Here is a 21,361-nt window from a genome sequence, read left to right as displayed (position 1 = left end):
GAAGCAACTCTTCAACCCAGCACAAGTTGCTTTAAACAAAATGCCGAGAAACACAAAGCTAAAATCTACCAAGATACTGATTTTCTTAGTGACTGAAAGACATTTATTAACTTCTTCATTGGACGTTGTACAGGTTAGATTTGCGTTTGTCGCGTTTTGTTTGTGAACTATCTTACCTAATCTCTAAGCTTTGTTTTTTCGCAAAAGTAGAACGCTTGCCTCTTTCGTCTTCAAAATTAAGATGTGGCAGGTTCTTAGGGCGTCTTGTTGTTGCGTTCCTCTTCGCGTTTTGCGAAGTAGTACTAATGGAATTTTAAAATTTACTTTTTTAACTGGGATTTTGTCATGCCGTCGTGATCGGATCCGGCATTTTTCAATTCAGCCAAGCTCAAGTTTATGTTTTTGTCCTCACGTCGTCTGTGTATATTTCTTATCTTACACACTTCACGATAACTAGTTTGTAATTTTTGCTGAACTTTGTGTTTTGCTTTGTTATCAAGTCTCTGTATTTAAACTGATTTAGGTTAAGAGTTTGAATCTTCGTCCACCTTTTGTCCCCCGTTTTGTTTGGCCGGCTCAATTTTGTCGGAGCTGTCAATCATTTTCAATTTCACCGTTTAGCACTCAATTTCACTCTGCTTGCACTGGTGAAATTGCCCTGATTTGGGATTATTTGACATGTTCTCAGCCAATCAGACTGCAGAAATTCTTACTCAGGGGGGTAATCGTGCTCGTAATTTCAAATCGGCCACCGGATTTTAAAATCACTCGCGCGATTACTCCCTAAATTGTACTCCAATCGGTCCAATTACTATTACTAACAGTTAAACATTTAGCCCATTTCCCAACTATCTCCGTCTATATCAAATATATCTAGAAATTTCCAATAAGGCAGTACCTCTGCCTCCCCGGGGCGCTCCCTAAAATGGCATCCCTTAAATGGCCTCCCTAAAATAACTAGTGTATATCACTTGGTTGCACTAGATTAACACACTGAAACTAAATCCTACGATTGGTTCCTAGTATCCAAAGTTCAGGTAGTTGATTGAGAAATCTTTTCTTGGCTAAAGCTTTTGCCAAACTAGTGTCCAGGAAATCACTGGTAACGTAAATAAAATACCTAACATTAGACCTAAAGTGCAATATTGCAATGTTCAACTGTGGTCAGATGCTCTATATATTACCTATGTCTTTCAGCTTTGGCCTTCAAAATGTGAGTATGGCACAATCGGATGGCGATGTGTTGTGTTCATACAGTAGGTGGTTGCAGTCTCGCTGTACCTCTTTAATTGACTGGTTTTTAATGTCTGAAACAAGGTGCGGTTTTGGTGAGCTGTAGGTGCTTTGTTTTGAATGTCCTCGATTATGACAGGTATTCGTTTGGAAAACATCGTGTGCCCCCGTGGATAACCACGATGTTGTCCGTTGGAGACAGTTATAGCTACATACGCGAGCGCCTGGCCTCGGAATATCAGCTCTGTAGAATAAATTACATGTAACTGAGAGATCCACCAACTCTCTTGGTCGTATTGTGTAGGGTAGGGTAAAATGTGCTTGATGGATTGATGATGGAAAGCGTTAAAGAGAGCATCGAACCACATCACTGGAACGACTATCGGTGGTTCTTTGATACCACATATCGATTGTCTTCTTTTCAAAAGCGCCCTACCATTATTGTTATAGTTTGCAACACCAACTGCTGGTTCATCATCCAAAAGCCATTGTTCAAAGGCTCTAAACGGTGACAGTCTCTTTATTTCTTGAGAACTAAACCAGTTGAATCCAAGATCTACATCATCATCTAAGAAGATGTAGTAATGGTAGTGACGTATTCTCTCTATTGCAACAAAGTAAAGCAGATTTCGCCCTGTGGTCCAGGTGCTTTCTTTGGCAAATACATAGGAAATGTGTGATGGCTTCTCGTCTTGACATTCCTCTTTGTAACTTAGTACTATTACGTCACAGTTGCAGGTCTTGTTATCTCCGATTCTTGTCGATGAGGCCAAGTGTTGAGGAAGACATTGTTCGGTTTGAGTGAGATAAATGAATGGCTTTGAAGTTATAGGAGTTGACTTGTCAGCTGTTGTCGTTACTGTTGAATTGGATTCGGCTTCACGGAAGTGGGCAACTCTTGAAGTAACTATTTTAGCAAAGATCAGAAGAGAACGACAAAGAAAATTGATTTTGTTGTGACTATTAGAACAATAAATTAGAGTTTCTTTCACACACATTCCGGGAAAAGTCACGTGGCCTTGAAAGCGATTATCAACGGTTTTCCATAGACGCTCGCTCCAGTTTTCTCTTTCGGGGGGAGGGGAGGGGGTCGGTTGGTGGCTGTAGCTTTCTAAGTAATCGTAAAGGTTACTAGTTACGTACTTTAAGAAAAAAAACAACTTTCTAACTTTCTCATTGGTGTGCTGAATCTTGGATACCAGGCTTTATACTTATGTTTGACCGTATATACAGAAATATTGCGGCAACTGGTAAAGGAAAGATCTGTCGGAAAAAATGTCTGAATAACAGTAGATTTGGTACGCTTTTCTTTTTACGGAAATAAAAGGAAACGCTATCATGCAAACTACAAAAACCAATTAACTGTCAATATTAGTTCTTAATATATGGCTCTCTCCGTGAACGGGAAAAATGAACTGAATCCGAATCCAAGATGGCGCTGTCTTGTCCCTTCAGGATTACCCGCTGTGTCCCGCCAAAAAGTGTTCTGTTTCCATATAAGAGATTCTATATTGACCAAGCGTGAGGTCAAGATGGCTTGGTATTGGCCTCATTCTTTGTTTTTTTCTTTTGCGTGTCATTATGGACTTAGACTCTGTGACGGTCAACAAACACCCTAAAGAAGAACTTGGCTAATATCCAGCCTTATTGTCCAACTGCAGCGAATACCGTCCAAATAACAGTGCAAATATATATGGGTTATTGACCAAGTGTGAGGTCAAGATGGCTGGATATTGGCCAAGTTCTTTTTTTGCGTGTTTATGGACCAAGACGGAGTCGAGGTCCATAAACTCGCAAAAAAAAGAACGAGGCCAATATCCAGCCATCTTGGCCGAACAAGCTTGGTCAATAAAGGATTTATTATATTGCTTTCGGGGAAATTTTTCTCGCGGGACACGGCGGGTAGTCCCGAGCGGGCAAGATAGCTCCATCTTGCCCGCTCGGGTAGCCAATCACAGCGCAGGATTTGATTCATCTTGCCCGCTCGCGGAGCTAGCTATATAATAAACAGCGATATTGTACAGTTATTTTGTACAGCAAAAAACCTGTTTGCCGTACAGGTCGGCGAGCGCACGCAAAACTGTCACACTCTCCCTCTTGTTATTGATAAATTTATTGACCACAACAGTTGGATAATAAATCTTTTATGAGACGTTTTGGTGTGTAGTATCGCTTTTTATTATCCAACTCTGCTTCGTAGAGTACAAATAACGCCCGAAACGAGTATAAATATCACACGATATTTCTACTCGTCTCATTCCTCCTGGCCGTGTAAAAGGTTAAACAGCTTGGCAAGTCAGAATTTTGGGACGAGAAATCTTTGGATAATAAATCACTTATTAGATGTTTCGGTGTGTAGTATCGCTGTATATTTTTACTCGTTGTTTGTATTTTGAATCGTCCTACGGGCTCGTCAAAATACGGCACAACTCGTAAAAATATACAGCGATACTACACACCAAGACATCTAATAACATATATATATTTTTACTCGTTGTTTGTATTTTGACGAGCCCCCGATAGGGCTCGTCAAAATACGGCACAACTCGTGAAAATACACAGTGATACTACACATCAAAACATCTAATAAGATATATCTCTTGACCTCACGTTTGGTCTATAACCCATATTTAACAATTAGATTATGAGCTCGAGATTTCTATGAGGTGATAGTTGATAAGGCCGAAGGCCGAATCAACTATCGCCTCATAGAAATCGAGAGCAATAATCTAATTGTTTTAGTAGAATTCTAACTGAATTAACACAAATAACGGTTTCCAATTATTTTTCTACCCTTTATTGAACTTTACACTTTAACAAAATCGCACGTATTGAATTGTCCTTGGTAAATTTGCAGTTGCTTTTACGTCCGCGCACTCTTTCTTCAATGATTTCAAATTTTTAACTCAAGAAACTGTTAATGTCCTTCTTTCAGTCTTCCCAGGAATTTAATTATCCATTTACATCTTAACTTTCTTCCAAAACTTCGGAAAAACGATAAAAACGTCGCATTTGGTGGACGACCGACAGCCACTGCACCCTAATTAAACAATAGAGTGTTTATGTCGAGGAACTATCGGCTGATAGTTGCCTTGCGGAAATTTGCTGTTCCTAAAACAAATATACAAGTTTTAAGAACATCAAATTTCCAAGGGCAACTATCAGACCAATAGTTCCTAGACAGTAACACTCTATTGTCTTTATTGTTCACCATTAAATTTCTTCCGCGCGCCAGTTCAAAAATCGCATTATTTTTTTAAACATTTTTACGATAAAAGCCGTGAAAAGCCAAAGAAAAAATTTGAAAATAAAAAACAGATAAAAACCCCATATAATTCAATTTCAGCTGCTTCTTTTCTATAAAACCGCTTGTTTACAGAAAACTTTTCACGGACGAGTACTATCCATCAGGGCATTTTTCTTGGACGGGCACTATGGGCTTATAGTAGGGAGCTTAAGCAAACCACGACGACGACGGCAACGAGAACGTCACCAAACAAAAGGTTTAATGAGAAAAACAATAGCTGTGCATGTCCGTTATAAATCTTTGTACATTTCTTTGCCGTCGTCTGCAAAACAACAACGTAAAATGACCAAGTTCTGCGTCGTCTACAAAACGTGGACGACGACGGCTAATTGTTCGTATTTCTGTTTGGAACTGAACTCCGTCGTTGCATATTTAGCTTAAGCACGTTTTTAGAGCCACTGGCGTACTGAACAGATCTAGACAATGGCGAATTTCGCTTGTAAAATATAGGTTCGTTTTTTACTAAGCGTCGTCCTCGGTTTCGTCGTCGTCGTTGGTTAAGCTCCCTAGTGTCTTTCCGCAGATGAACAATATCGCGTCACGTGATCAATTTAAACCAATAAGAATCGGAGAAAATGTAGTGGTGAACTGTAATGGCTGATAGTATACGAGTAGTTTAGCCAATCAGATTGCAGCATTTGCATTAGTATACTAGTAAAATTCTACTAAAACTAATTAGAGTATGATACGAAATGATGTAATCGAAAGGGCCTGTGCAAGGACAGCAAAAGAGAGTTAATTCCGGATCTCGGCCGATGGAAACGAAGCACAAAATTTGTCATTCAATACCCTATGGCAATTAAGGTCACTAAACTTTACACTGATGTTAATAGGAATTCGCTGTGCATTCTTGAAGGTAAAAAAAATGTAAGGTTTTCTTACCTGTATAGTTTGCATCCAGTCTACGTAACTTAAATGTTGAACTCCAGCGTGAAAGAATAATTATAGCCAAAAAAGACAATCCAACAAAGACAGCAGTAAACAACTTCAGGAATTCTATTTTCTTCATAACTTCAGCAGATTAGTAGTAGCCTTTTTCCAGCACAAAACCTTAAAAAGAAAGATACTGAATTATATAGTGTGATGAACCTATAAATGTACAGCATGTAACACCATAAACCCCTAACACCTACAACAGACGTAATAAGGTTAACCGTAAATGTCATGAACCGACCAATTCCAATTGGCAGTCACATGATTTCGAGCGCAGTTTGGAAAAAAAATACGCACGGGTAAATTTTATAAAGGCTAACAATTTGTAGCAATTTGTAGTCTCTACGAGTTTATATTTGTTGTAAATTGTACTAGGAAAGCAGTACGTTTTTTCATCTTTGAGGTTGCAGAATTTGCGAAGGAAATCAAAAAGCAAATGAAAAGCAAAAACAATAGAACAAAAATGCAAAGTGAACAAAGGGCCTGCTGCAGTTCTCTAGGCTGAACTGTTTTTCAAGGGTTTGTGAAACTATCTGCCTTTTTTGTGGCTACTCTTGCTAGGTAACGTAGACACAAGTTAGGATAACTCCTGCCTTTCTCGCCAATTTTTATTGACTACTTACGCGCAACGTAAACGTTCTCGTTGGGAGCTCGAGTTTTCAGGCTGAAGAGTTTATTTATGATATGTTTGTCCCATTTTGGACTAGTAATCACACACAGCATTCAAACAATGTGCACAGTGAGTGTTTCTTTGTAAAGAGATTTTAGGCTTCTTGAAGGCGTGGAGAGAATTTTCTTTGAAAAAGGTCGCGGAAACGATCGCGATATTGTGAGATGGGCATTAGTACAGTTCAGCATTGCGAAATGCTATATGTACTATTGATCACAGACGTACATAGATACATAAATACAAACTTTATTGAAGCTCCCTAAGTGGGTTTTTCAGCTACAATAGAAACGAAAAATACAAATTGAAATTCAATAGTAGCAATAAATACATCAAAGGTAGAAATGCTACTTTCCCTATATTAAAGATTCAAAGATACAATAAATAACACAACATCCATGCTTGCTAGCTGCTGTAGGTACATGCGACGCAAAATAGCTTTCTGGACACTGACACCTGCTTGAAAGCTGTGTCTGCTGTGAAATGTGAAAATATAACACTTTTTGAGAGTAAGAGAGAACCATCCAGTGTGTCATATTTGAGAAGGCTCTTGGAAAGTTGCCCAGACATGGATTAAGGACACTAGAGGTATAACACTTATTTGTGAAACAAACAGTGATGGTAAGAGATAGAAAACCATCCAGTATGTCATATTGATATTTGAGCAGACTTTTGGAAGGTTGCGCAGACATGGATTAAGGACACTAGAAGTCGGAGGAATGGGAAACTTCTTACTTAGAGCAGTAGAATATCATTTATAGAATGATGCAAGTTGTAATTTTAGAAATTAGAGTTGCTGATGTTCAATATTTGCAAAATAGTCCCGATTGATTAATACAAAGTGTTTAAGATATGACATGGTACGTCTTAATACATGATCATGTTCAGGGGCTTCATCAACGTTTACGGCAAAAAAGGCAACTGGTTTTCAGAGAGGGGCAAACTTTTACAGAACATGAATGCCATCTGATCAAAGTGCAAAAGGTAGAGCAAGAGTGCGATATAACCACAAAGACAAAACATGGCTTCTGATCAAAAGGCAAACCTTTATGCATACATGACCATAGAACAAAGAACAAAGCCGAAAACCAATATTGAGTTGACTATTTCAAAGTTTCATGAGATGATTACCCAAGGTTCGGGCACCGTATATTGGTATTTGTTGTTATTATATAAGCATGCACTACTCAATATGACAAAGCTAAGAAGGTCCTTGCATTGTTGAACACCTTTGTAGTGAAACAAGTGTTGATGATGTTGAATCGGGTTTGTAAAACATGCTATAGACATGTGGTAAGGTATAAATTCCATGTGCTGTTTGTTGTTAATGGCATGATATTTCCACAAACGATGAATAAGAATGCTGCTAGCACCAAGAATTGCATTTAAAAGAATGTTTTGCATTGTCATTGGATATCAACACTTATAAGGCAGTTCAGGCTGATGATTGGTTGACGAGTAATACCAATCTCGATCTATAGAGATGATGGGATTGCTTTTAATCCAGAATGAGTTTTTCATACAATGAAGAAATTAACAACATGAAAATGTTAGCAATGTTGTATGGGATATTCAATCATGAGCAGCAATAAATGCACATAGCAATAATGTTCAATTAAAAAAGCAATAGGAGATCAAGATCAATAAAGTAATTATGAAGCTGAAATGCTTGCAGGTGTTACCTTCTGCTGAAGCAATGTTTAGTTAGCCAGCGTATATTTTGGCACCCGTTATGCTATAAAAAGTCAGTTGATGTCAACATAGCATCAGTAATAGATTGTTTATTATATTTAGAGATGAAACTCTGAAGAATTAGCATATCCTGGAATATTCCTTGGTCAACGCCGGCCAGAAGGTAAACAGTTTGTAATATGTCAAACACGAGAGACAGTGTTTCACCGGGATATCCAAACATCGAGAAGAGAGTTGAAAATACGACGCACAGCAGAGTATTTTTGACGAAATTCGAGGTGTTTGGATAGCCAACACTGTCTCGAGTGTTTGATATATCTTCTCGATCAGTATTGAACCAGAACACCATGAATCATATGGTAAAGTTGTTGATGTCTCAGTCATGGCAAATAGTATATATAAATCAACTTACATTATTTGTCTGACGTGTAACAACATGACCCTGATAGTAGATATAATGTTGTTAAGTTTCATAAATGTAAGCTAACCACTTAATAGTCTCCTAGACACATCAGTAATAAAATATATTAGTATCACCCAACTAGTGGACTAATGCAAATCCTGCATTTTAATTGGCTACGCTACTAGAGGACTATTAGTAATAGTCCTCGAGTAGCGAAATTGGCGCAATCGAGCGTGACGCTTTCTCTCGTTTTATTCCCAAATAAATATTTGTTCAACTTGCATTTGCTAACTTTATTACTGCCTTTTCTGTCCGACTAGTAGGATGATACTAAAAGAATTCGACCCTTCGCCCTCAAGGGCCACGGGTCAATAGCCCATTCGGCTTTGCCTCATGGGCTTTTGACCCGTAGCCCTTGCGGCCTAAGGGTCTAATTAGTAATTAATCCTTGACAATGGCTTGGACCAGATGTTGTGCACTTACACTGTCCTGGACACAAGTATGAACAAATTTTTTAAAGAGACAGGTTGCACTGAAATCCAATTACTTGAACATGTTTCAACCAAAACCTTTAGGTTTACAGCCAGTGACAAAGACATCTTGTAAGCTGCATCACAGATATTTAGAATGTCATATACAGGAACCACTGAGCATCATTTGACTTGGGTTAGTAGGAAGCACATAGCAAGTGACTGTTATGGTCTTAAATAATTTGACACTTAGAGCGTCAAAACTGCTGAATTTTAAATTTGTCATTTCCAAACAAATGATTATTCATCATCTATAACAATCACAAAAATCTAGGATGGAGGACCTTTCAGCTATGTACCATTTCTCTGGGAGCTTTGCATTCCCTAGTATACTGCATTGTAATTTGAGTTTAAAAATTACTACAGTCAATAACCAATATGCTCTATTTATTGATCACAAGAAGAGAGCTTCATATGTGATTAACTGGTGCATGTTCAGTTTTACTGGAACGTTGGATTCAATCTCAACATCGTACGCACAACAGGATCATTCGGCTATCTTTAAAACGGGGAACGGTGAGCTCTCACTGAGCAGAAAGAGAAGCGAATCTCTGTCTCGCAGGGTAATGGCAATAAAGTTTGGCGAAACGTTCAGAGAAGGCTCGCAATTGTTGACGGTTAAGTCGTTTGGCTCGCCTTCAGCGCTGATTGCAATCGGTTATCTTCATTTTTTTCCGACGAAAAACTAGTGAAAATTTTTATCATATATTCTGTGGTTACACTGAAGTAAGACAAACGCAAAATTTCGGCCGAACAATAATTTTGCTCAATTTTAAACCGCTTTCATTATCCCCTTCACTTTATCATGAATAAACTACAGCCATGCTTATAAAATGAAACGTTCTCATTCTCGACATAGCATCGAAGATACCGCACACGGATTAGAGACTTACATTGCTTTGTTTCTTACTAAAACTTGTTGCTCAAACAATCCCATCGATAACGGGTGTTTCAAAAACAGTAACTTTTGACTAGCAATAGTCTTTGTGAAACATTTAAGAATGGCAGCCCTTCGTTCTGCCATAGTGGCTCACCTTCAAAGCCGACCAAAACCGACTATCTTAACAATTTTCAAAGAAAAAGACAATCTTATTAACGCAGTCGACACAACTTTCGCGAATACCCCAACCACACCACGAATTTTAAACGAGGCTAGTCACGAAGTTCTACGAGAAACATTAGTTCCTTTCATATAATTTTAAGCACATTAAGAATTTTCCTCATAACTAACCTATACCTAAAGTTCACTTCCCCTGAAAAGTATGTTCGCAATCGACATAACATTGGAGAAATCAGTTGTTTCACTCATTACTATTGTGAGGTTCCTTCAAGCAGCTTCTTCTACGCTCAAAATTAGGTAGAAAGGAGCAACCTTAAAATTCCTAATTTTTCTCCTAAACTTCTTGTTTAGGTAGGCTCGTCGATGAGAAGGGTGTTTTGACAGTCAATAGAAGATAGCTCGTTAGTTATATGGCAATATACTCTGCGAGACAGAATTTCCCTTCTTTTTCTGCTCAGTGAGAGTTCACCGAGCTGAAAGAGAAGGGAAATTCTGTCTCGCAGCTCGCAGGGTAATGGCAATAACGTTTGGCGAAACTTTCATAGAAGGTTCGCAAATATGGTTGACAATTAAGTCTTTTGGTTCGCCTTCAGAGCCGATCTAAATCGGCTTTCTTCATAGTTTCCAACGAAAAACTAGTGAAACAGTTTAACCGTCTATTCTGTGGTTACATTAAAGCCCTGTAAGACTTAAACGCAAACTTTCGGCCGAACAATAATTTTGCTCAATTTTAAACCACCTTATCATGAATAAACTATCCAGCCATGCTTAATGAAACGTTCTTATTCTCGACATAGCATCGAAGATGTTGCACACAGATTAGAGACTTATATTGATTTGTTTCTTACTAAAACTTGTTGCTCAAACAATCCCATCGATAACGGGTGTTTCAAAAACAGTGACTCTTGATTAGCAATAGTCTTTGTGAAACATTTAAGAATGGCAGCCCTTCGTTCCGCCATATTGGCTCGCCTTTGAAGCCGACCAAAACCGACCATCTTAACTATTTTCAAAGAAAAATACAATGGATTCTAAAACGTTGATTTGGTAGTTTGTAACCTAACTACAAAATTCCACTCAAATCGTATTAATACGTTTTAATGTCTTAGCCCATTTTAAATTTTTATATCGACTTGCCTATCATGGGTAAACCTTGTTAATGCTAAGAAAGTGTTACGATAAATGCAACTTAAGACGGACACATGAATCTTATGGGGTAAGACACATAACTGCTAAACAGAGTTTCGTCTGTAACAGCTCGGATAGTTGCAGCTCCATGCGGAAAAAAAATGGAGCAGGGCGAAATGATTTTCTCCATACAATTCGCGCAGCTATTAATCAGGACTGACAAACAAACTAATACTCAATACTCTAGAAACGTGTAGAAAACACTACATTGATCCTTATGCCGTTCTGACATAACCAAAGTCACCTGATGTACATATGTTTGCTAGAAGTGTTACTACTCGTGTCCCCTACCTGGAGAAATTGTCTGAGCCTCAATTTTCCTGAAAGAAACCACGTGATGCCGGTCAAAGGCGTAAAAATGAGTTCTGAGACTGTGGTCACGTTAACGAAGTTCCACTTCATGTCAATTCTAAACAAATAATATCCTATCGGCCAAACCAGCTAAGCTCACGTTCTGCTCCACTGTTCCTCAATGGGATTATGCTCAAGACGAAAATTTAATGCATAAATTACAATTAGGGACAAAAACCACCTTTGTTTTGACACTTAGTTTAGCCGGAGGGTCTTCTTAAAATTGAAGTTCAAGTCCACTCCTTGTTTCCGACGTGTTACGTGTTATCAGCTGATTTAAGGCCCGTTCCAAACGCCGCTCCATTCATGCGCCGAACCACCCTGCAAGCAGAGCCTTTTCTTACGGTACATATGCTTTGTACCGAGAAAAGACTGCACGAATCGTGTCAAGTTCTTATTAACCGCGCGGCCATGGGCCGAGCGCGGTTCTAGGTTTACCCGTGGTTTATCATTTTTTTTTTTTTTTTTTTTGTCGGTGACCAGACGCAGACTTCCGCTCGGCCAAACTTTGAGTCACGCAACGTGTGATGTTTTTCCGCCAGAAGCTGTTAAAACATAAACACACGGACAATTTTACGGATATTGTTTTCTTTTTTGTGGGTAAAATATATTTTCTTTTCGCTTTATCAAAGCGTTGGATTTAAAGGGAATAATAAATACGCTGAAAAAAGGTATTACGTCAGCCATGGAATGCGCTGACGTTGCAGCTTTCACTTTCGCTACGTGACAAATAAGATCGTGTTTACTTTGCAAGTTTATTTCGGCAGAAGCGACGGTATGGAGGCCCGTTCTGGTCAAAATTGTAGTAATAAAATTGCCCCACAAGTCAGTTTTTTCAGTCAATGTTTTACTTTTTATGAGCTTGCTGTGTATTTTCATCGGCGGTACAAATTTCTCTTTCGAGGTGGTTGCTTATTTTTTTTTTAGCAGCCTGAATTATTTTAATTTAGTCAGGTTAAATTTTTTGTGGGTACTACGAACGAATTTTTTCACTCGTACTGCAAATTATTTTTGACTGGTATTGCGAATTATTTTTTACTTGTGGTACTGAGAATTATTTTTTCATTGGCGCTGACAATTATTTTTCAAGGTATCGTGAATTTATTATTTGGCCTACAATACATTGCGGGCTTGCGATTTGAGGGGGACTGGCTCGAGTACTTTCCCGCTCGATTTCTTCGCGCCATCTTTGAGGTTTCATCTTTTAATTGTATTGAAAATATTTGGAGATGGATAAATCTGTTCAACGGCAGATACGTGAAATAGCCAATAATGCTATAACGGAAATCAGTCGAATTTCTCAGCTAGTGAACTCCACTCATACTGCGGCAGCAAGTAATCAGCGAAGTTCTTCCTCTTCGAGTCCATTATCTTCTGGTTCTGCTTCTAGTGCCCTTCCGTCAGGATCAGAATCGGGATCTTCTTCTAGAAGTTCAGGAAGTTTGGTAAGTGAACTGCACCGAAGATTCCCGAGTATGCAAGGAACAACTCATCGTAGTTCTGCTCCTACTTCGAGCGGTAGAGGCCGCTCTAATTCGACACAAAGGGTTGGCCGTCCATCGAATGAGTTTGCCATCAAAGACATTATTATGGTGGGTTTACAGTGTGAAAAAACACCAACAACTCGCCAGGAAAAGGTCAGTCTCCAGCGTAGAAATCGTGTTATAAGTGGATTTACAATTGACAAAGGGTGGAATGAAAAAACCCTTTACAATAAAGTGAAAGCACAGTTTCCAGAGGAATGCAAATACATTGAGTTCGAATTCGTGAAGAATATCTCTGGAGTGCTAGTGAAACCGACATTGGCTTCAGGGGTGAGGATCAATGGAAACATTTTGCTGAAAAGCATTGCTTCTACAGGTGCTGTGTATGTGCGTTTACTAGTCGAAGATGACCCTGATGAGGTGGACAGTGGTATTCAAAGGAGTATGGATGATTTCATGTCAGAAGTAAATCAAGAGAACATCATCGTACAAGATGAGGTGCAATCTATGAACTGTGAAGGGCCAAATACAAATAGACATAAGGAAGAGGAACATGCAGAGGAACAGGCACATGCAGTCGAATCTGCAGATGATGAAGAGCGAGATAGTGGAGAACAACATGCAGCCATAACTGTAGATGATCAAGAGGGAGGCAATGGAGAACAACATGTAGTACAACCTGCGGCTAATAAGGAACAGCCTGTAGATAATGGAGAGCCTCTCAGTGAGGCTGACTATTTGAGAATCATTGATAACATTACTGTCAATATTATTGATGAATGTAAGGGATTTCAAAATCCAGTTGCCATCCTGAAGAAAGCCCAAGAACACATTTTAGATGGAAGGCAGTTGGACATAGTTGACCCTTCAACAGAACTAAAAGGAAAGACCAACTTTATAATAATAGATAGGGACCATGTTTTTCAAGATGCATTAACTGAAGTAGCATTAATTGACAACTTAAGGCTGCCACTTGAGGTAAATTTTATGGGAGAGGGAGCTCAGGACTTGGGGGGACCTAGAAAAGAGTTTTTCAGGTTAGTTCTCAAAGAAATCAAAGAAAAATTGTTTGACAGTGGACTCATCGAGGACTTTGCAGAACGTTACTATACATCTGGTATAATAATGGGATTAAGTGTTCTACAGAATGGGAAAATTCCCAGCTTTCTGTCTGAGGAACAACTTCAAGAACTTATTGATGATTCATCTGAGCATTCTCCCTGCATTGTCAACCTACGAAATGGTTTACGTAAAGTTGGAGTCCTGCAACTGATGGCAAAGCTTCCTTAGTTTGTTTTTATACCTTTTCAGGCCCTCTTCTAGCAAACTCGATGTGAGGAATCTTGTCCATTTGTTGGAACCAAAGTTTGCAGAGGAGGGTTCCAATACTAAGAGGTATGAAAAAGAAGTATATGCCGCATTTTACAAATACGTGAAAGAAGTTGCTTCAGGGAGAAGGGTTACTGGATCCACCACCCTAACCCTTAATCACATTTTGCAATTTGTTTGTGGCGCAGATGAGGAGCCAGCATTGGGGTTTTCCATTTCCCCGCAGATCAGATTTGTATCCAGCAGTGGGAGCTTCCTCCCTACTTCAAACACTTGCACTAATACATTGCATCTCCCATCTCCAAGCAGCACAGTCAGTCTTCCTTCAGATGACATACTCTTTAATCTGTATGACTATGCTTTTGGTAGCACATACTTTGGAATTATTTAACAGATTCCAATAATGTTATTGTAGAGTTAAGCATTATTATATCTGTTACCAAAAGGCTCTTTTCAGAAATGAGGATTACAAGTTTGAATTGAAACTTATGCTTTGTCAAGAGTTAATTTATAGAAAGGGGACAGTTTGTTTTGAAGGTTTTTACATTACAACTTGAACCTTGAAGTCAACTTCGATTGAAAGAAGTCTGTCCCTTGAACATGATGTTGTTAATCACAAATGTTTCAGTGGCCATGTTAAACAATGATAATATTATTCATGACAACATCAGGCCATGTTGAGTTTGAACAGTTTTCAGTTAACTGACAGAAAATGGTTTTCAATCTAGGATATTCCTGCTTCAATCTAGGATATTCCTCATTCTTGGGTTTCCATTTTAACAACTTAGCTTTTGCAACTGGTTGGGTTTAGTAATGGTGCTTTGCATCAGTTTTGTATGTATTCAAGTGAGATCTCTAAATAGTGTTTTCTCCAGCCTTATTGATACATGTACCTCAATACTTTAGTGACAGCTATGGGAAGAGGTAGCAAAAGTTTACTTTCATACCCGGTATTTGTTACTTAACTTTGTCATTACTTTCCTTTAATAAAATGTTTATGTTATCAACCCAAGTATCATTTTTCTCTTTTTTCAGGGAAATTCTTTATATGGGAGAAATACCCACTCTTAGTACAGGGAATAGGCCATAGAACTCAGGCTGATGAACTCTAAAATGTTTTCCTGAATGGTTTCAATTCTCATATTCTGATGGTGTTCACTACTTTAGTTCATTGGTGTGGGTTTTGTTTGTGGCAAACAAACAAACAAAAGAATCAGAAAGAAGATAAAAGAGGCAACTGTGTAACAACTTATCCAGGTCATTACCACTCTTAATGTTAATGAAAAATGAAAGTGGGAGCTATTGAGTGCACTTTGAATGAAGAACTACAGACCTGTCATTAGAAAACATGGAATGGTGACTGTAAAATGGGTACAAAAGCCAAGTTGTTTTGAGGGGAGGTGGAGGGTGTGGGTGTTAACAAGATGATTTTTTAATCTTTCAAAGTAGGTTTTCTATTGTGACTCTTATACATCTGACTTCTCCCTCTGTTCATCATGGGATACAATTTTGCAAAGTGTCCCAAGGACACAAAATGACTGTTTTGTAATAACCTGACTCAGTGCAATTAGGGTAATGCACTTTACCTTCTCTAAGGTCTTGTCAAAATCTAGGTTGAGTTCAAATCTTTCCTCCAAAAAGCAGCAACAAACGGAGTTTTTTATTATTTGACACAGAAATCCTAGTTTTCAAAATTGCAAGCAGACAGAAAAGCTCACATCAACAGGGTTTTCCATCAGTGACTTCTATTCTTAAGTTTCTTCCTCGTTGAAAAGGAATAATGTCATAAGCTCGGCACTATTAAGGTAATTGTTCCGACCTTGATTATGGTCATTTTGAAAGGGATCTGGCAGTTGCATCCTTTGCTCTTCTGTGAGTACAAAGGTTGGTGGATCAATCTGTACCTGGTAGTCTTCATCACTCACTGTAACTGATTCATCAGCGTCAACACCATACTGTTCCATTTCATCTACAGTAAGTGCAGTGTGTTGAGAATTCATGTTTTGCAGCATGCCACTCGTCCACAGCTTGAGAGGGGACATATTATGCAGTTCATAGTTCATTTAAAGGGTCAAGAATACCAGTTTTTTCCATTTCGTCAAATAACTTTGCATAAAAACATAGGACGCCAGCATAAACATCCCTGTGAGCTCTTTCTACCCGGCAATTGTGAACAGATGATCCTGTGATAATACTTCCCCTGTCTAAGCCTCTTCTTTCCAACATGAACTGGGCAACAAGAACATTCTCCATCCCATAATCACATCTTGCTCTTGATGGCAACCCATAGGTTTTTGTGCTCTCCTCAAAAAGTCTTAATACAGTCTCAGCTTTGTTATTGTCACAACACCTGCAATGGGTAATCAAACGTGAAAATCCATCTACACAAACATGGACTATAAGTTTCCATCGGATAAGCTTGTGGGCCGAGTCAAAGTGCCACAGCGAGTTGGGTGTTGGAACATTATACTTTCGACGATAAATTACCAACCGCCACCTTAAAGCAGTGCCTACAGGGTCTAACCGTCGTAAACAGTTGCTCACCCTCCAGCGTTGAACTCGCAACCCTCTACTCCTCAAGGCTCCAATAAATCGTCTCCTACCAATATTTGGTGTGAGAAATCCACCATTGCTGACATTTGTATCAGCTGCAGTTATTTCTTTGTAGATTTGATCTAACTCATCATCAGATATGTCTGAATATTGTTCAAAATTATCACTTATACCTAACACCCTTCGTCTTCTTTGAAGCGTTGATACACTTATGTGAAGCAACTGGGCTATTTTTTCCCATGAAAAATGTATAGAACGCAAATATTCTATTTGTTCTTTCGTTATGTTCAAGGCCGGTCTTCCAGGTCCTTGACCCTCCATCCTTGGACTTGGTTGAGGATAAAATGAAACAGAATTCTCTGCACTTGATGCAGTAGTTTCACAAGACACGAGAAGTCTTTGAAGAGATTGCACATTGTTCTTCAAACGACGCACATGTTCAAGAAGGGGATCGCTCATTTGGGAAGTCATGTCATGCTCAATAAGGGTTAGAGTTGTGTACGAGTCTTGCAGCCACTGCGTAGTCTCTTCTATTAAATCCTCGGTCCAGAAAACCTCATCACTTGCGCACACACCAACGACTCCTTTCAAATTTTGTAAGAAAACGTGAAAACCTCTTTCGTTTCTTTCTCTGACAATGTTTCGCCTTGGCATTCTTTTGGATAGCACTCGCACAATTTTCAAAATGGCCGCCTAGTAAGTCAAAACACTCGAGCCAGTCCCCCTCAATCGCAAGCCCGCAATGTATTGTAGGCCAAATAATAAATTCACGATACCTTGAAAAATAATTGTCAGCGCCAATGAAAAAATAATTCTCAGTACCACAAGTAAAAAATAATTCGCAGTACCAGTCAAAAATAATTTGCAGTACGAGTGAAAAAACTTCATTCGTAGTACCCACAAAAAATTTGACCTGACTAAATTAAAATAATTCAGGCTGCTAAAAAAAATAAGCAAACACCTCGAAAAAGAAATTTGCACCGCCGATGAAAATACACAGCAAGCTCATAAAAAGTAAAACATTGACTGAAAAAACTGACTTGTGGGGCAATTTTATTACTACAATTTTGACCAGAACGGGCCTCCATACGACGGTCATTAATTTATTTGTAATTTTGCGAGTATTTCTTGTGGTTTTAGGCAAATGAAGTAAATTCTTTGACTGTTTCATCGCAGCGAGTTCATAGATCGGAAAGAAAATTAAATATTTGCAAGCCAAGCAAAGAACGTGTCAGAACGTGCAAAGATTACGTCATTGATAGGGAAATAACCACCGTACTAAAGATAGCCGTAGATAACGCAATTCTTGAATTATGTGACTCGTGTGACTTCTTTGCTAACCCTTAACTCAAGGGAAAAAAACAAATTTAATCGTGACTTTAAAGAAAGAAAGCGGTTTGTAATAGTGTTCGTATCTTCATGCCCATACATATCCCGAAGAAACTTCCAGATTAAGACTATTACGTCATCGGAGATGTCACAACGACTACGACTGATGGTGCGATAGTAGAGTTTATGTTGATCAAGTGCTGTGATGTCTACAGTAATCAATGAATCATCAAAGATTGCTTTGGAATATGCACTGCGTTGCGACTGTAGTACTAAGAAAACAGTTAGGTTTTAAAAGCGCGGTTATAAGATCTAACAGATCTTCTTGTTGAGCATGCTCAGGGCGTTGCTAAGATACAGTTTCGAACCCAGGCCGGATCGCCCTTCATGTCAAATGTAAACAGAGCGCAAAATAGAGTCGTCGTGTAGAACTTGGAGGTTTTGCCTCCTACCGTTGGTTCGCAAACTCTAGTTAAAATTGAATAAGAAGAGTTAAGGTGAAGAATGAATCGAAAAGGATTCGAATTGTCGAATTTGTGCGGTGCTGGAAGTAAGTACAACTTTATACTGCGGAGTCACGATCGATGGCCTTGCCAAGAAGATCGCAAAAAAAGTCGTCCGTCTTAGACTTAGAACTGCAAACAAAACCGAGGCAATCCGGCAGGATAAAGTTGCAAAACCGAACTCTTATCAGCACTGGAGGACAATAGTTGAAAGGACATTTAAATACAAATTTCCTTTCTAATCAAGTACACACAAATCGTAATCGTTCTTCGTATGTGCGCGTGAGTAGTCTCGTTTGCTATTTGTTAATGTCTTTTATGTAATTTGTATTCACCTTCGCTGTAAATGTGTCACCTGAGCGCCCTCCTGATCACCATCGCCGAATTGGCGAGCTATAGGCAATTATACTAATTAAAGTAAAGTTTAATTAAAGACACCAGAAATAGAATGACAGCAATGTACAACCTGGAAGGGAGGTAGTTTGTTCTAAACACCCACATTACAAGTGAAACCAAAATCTTTGATTTGCACCCCTAAGAGACATTGCACCTCCTGGCAATGCTAAACAGATTTGTTAAATGTGTTCTGATCATCCTCTTGACTTAATATAAGCTGTCAAAAATGATACAAATTACTAAAATTATAATGAAAAGGGTTATCAAGATAAAACTTTCTGCAAAGTTTGCATGGCTCTGATCTCCCTTCTTTTAGGAAGTTTTATCTTGATCGTCCAAGCATAATTTTTTAACATTTTTTTTGGGCAGGCTCCACAATCACACTGTTTACTACACGCATCACAGCCCTTGTGCAGTATGGAAGGTTTTTTATCTTCTCATTAAAAAACTGTTTCAAAAACTGTTTCCACATGCCTACATTTAACTTTGTTTTCAACAAATGCCCTCATTGTGGGATCACAGTGGCACAAGTGGTATGCACGGTAAAACAATATGGACAAAACATCAGAACCATCCCTTTCACCCCTTCTAACTGCTTGAAGGTAGGATTCCATGTTCTCTGGCACTCCAAAAATAACAACCCTTTGAGATGTTGGGTATGTTAAAGGAACTGATGAATCCACTCTGATCACGGATTCATCAGCTGCTTTTGTTTGATGCACAATGATCTGAGTAATCTTGGATCCCTAATCCTGATCCAGATCACCCCAAAGGAACACACCCTTAGCTTTTTCAACAATATATTTGACATTTCTTTTGTCAGGTGACATCCTAATGGTTTTGACAGCTGTCATATTTACATCTTATTAAGTTTATTAATTTTTCCCCAGCTTTGTGCTGGCTGTTGCAGTCAGGCAAACATTGGAACTTTCAGAATTGCTTTTACTGTATGTTGCCAACTATAGAATAGGCAGCCTGGAAGGGAACTTGGCCATGACTACCAGTCCAACTTAACCAGTGTGACATGAATATCACCATGTGAATATCAATAAGTGATAATTAATCAGTAATTAATGTTGATTCATTGTAGCAAAGATTAAAGAATGCCAAACCAATAATAAAAATGCTCAAAAGTATGCCTGAGTAACAATAAAAACAGTACAATATGCTTTCTAGTAAACTAGTTTATCTCTCAAACCAAAATGATATCATAATTAAATTATCAGGTATACACTGTACAATCATTCAATTTAATTCTTGGTTTTATTTAACGTTTTATTTAACTTATTTCAGGTTTGCGCATAATCATCCTTCACCGACACAAAGGAAAATAACAATGAAAAACAGTAAAGATGAGTATTACTCATGATCTGTCAGAAGCTGAAAAAAAGAATGACAACTCACCTAATAACCACACAATGAGTTTCATCTAAAACAACGCCAAAATATTTTCTTCGCTCAGATTTGATGAACCTTCTTAATGCTTTACTTGAAAACAACGAATCGCCGGGGTCGCCCTGTTTAAATTCCTCAAACTTCAAACATTCATACCGAAAACTTGGTAAGTTTGGCTTTCGTCTTCGATCAGCGCAGTTAGTGGGCAGAGAAAATCAGAGTTCAGAGTGCTTTTGCAACTCTTTTGCGAACGGGAGTGAAGGTTGATAAACTTATAAAATGAAAGACTTTCCGCGACCAGTGACCCTGGGTAAAGATATGAAAGTCCCAGATGTGAAAGACTTAATAGAAGCTGACTGACGCTTGCGTGTAAGCAGAGCATCATCAAGCATTTTCGCACGATCTCCTTTCGCCGGCCTTTTCGCCGCCACGTTTTTCTTGCATCCAGTAGGCTCAGTTTCGACCATCGGTTTCTCGTAAAAGTTGATGCTCGCACTCAAAAAACCAGTTTGACGACTGCAAACCGGAATGACTAGCCCGAGATTTGGGGCTACGGCGACTTCAAAGGTTAAAGCAGATTTGCGCAGAGCCTCTTTTTCCGTCTCCTGTCCGCTCAAAAAAGCAATAAAAGAGGCTCTGCTCGCAGGGTGGCGCCGAACCTAACTGATGAGTTAAGTACGGCAGAAGAGCGAGTTTGAATCAGTTTGGTTCGGCAGGTTAGGTTTGGTGCGGCAAACAACATTGAATTCGGCAGGGTCTGTCGCACTATGCGACGTTGGAGCGGCAGCTGATTCATACGGCGTTCTCCTCATGTGTCGAACCTAATGCATAAATTACTGTAATTTATTTTTCATATAACGGGACTCATGATTGGCTCAAAATTGAGTGGCGTGACCAGTCATGCATGAAGCTCAAAGTCGTCGCTAAAAAAAATAGTCAGTGGAGTGCACTCCACTAACTATTAGTCCATCAGCTGAGGTGGTTGTATGGCTCACTTCAGGGGAACAA

General features: G+C 38.9%; 1 protein-coding gene and 1 pseudogene across 1 annotated transcript; one reads left to right on the top strand and one right to left on the bottom strand.

Moving 5' to 3' along the window:
* Positions 1-338: 338 nt before the first annotated feature.
* Positions 339-5,549, bottom strand: LOC145468058 (uncharacterized). Its single transcript, XM_081451719.1, has 2 exons — positions 5,423-5,549; positions 339-2,140 (listed from the first exon to the last, which is right to left on the bottom strand). The coding sequence occupies exons 1-2, from the start codon at positions 5,547-5,549 to the stop codon at positions 1,194-1,196; spliced, it is 1,074 nt and encodes a 357-aa protein (XP_081307845.1). The 3' UTR covers positions 339-1,193.
* Positions 5,550-13,800: 8,251 nt separating this feature from the next.
* On the top strand, positions 13,801-14,690 carry LOC145467851 (uncharacterized; annotated as a pseudogene).
* Positions 14,691-21,361: the final 6,671 nt, after the last annotated feature.

This window comes from Orbicella franksi, chromosome 14, assembly GCF_964199315.1.
Source record: "Orbicella franksi chromosome 14, jaOrbFran1.1, whole genome shotgun sequence".
Lineage (NCBI taxonomy): Eukaryota > Metazoa > Cnidaria > Anthozoa > Scleractinia > Merulinidae > Orbicella > Orbicella franksi.
The sequence above is the reverse complement of the archived record's forward strand: the minus strand, read 5'-3'. Positions and strand labels throughout refer to the sequence as shown.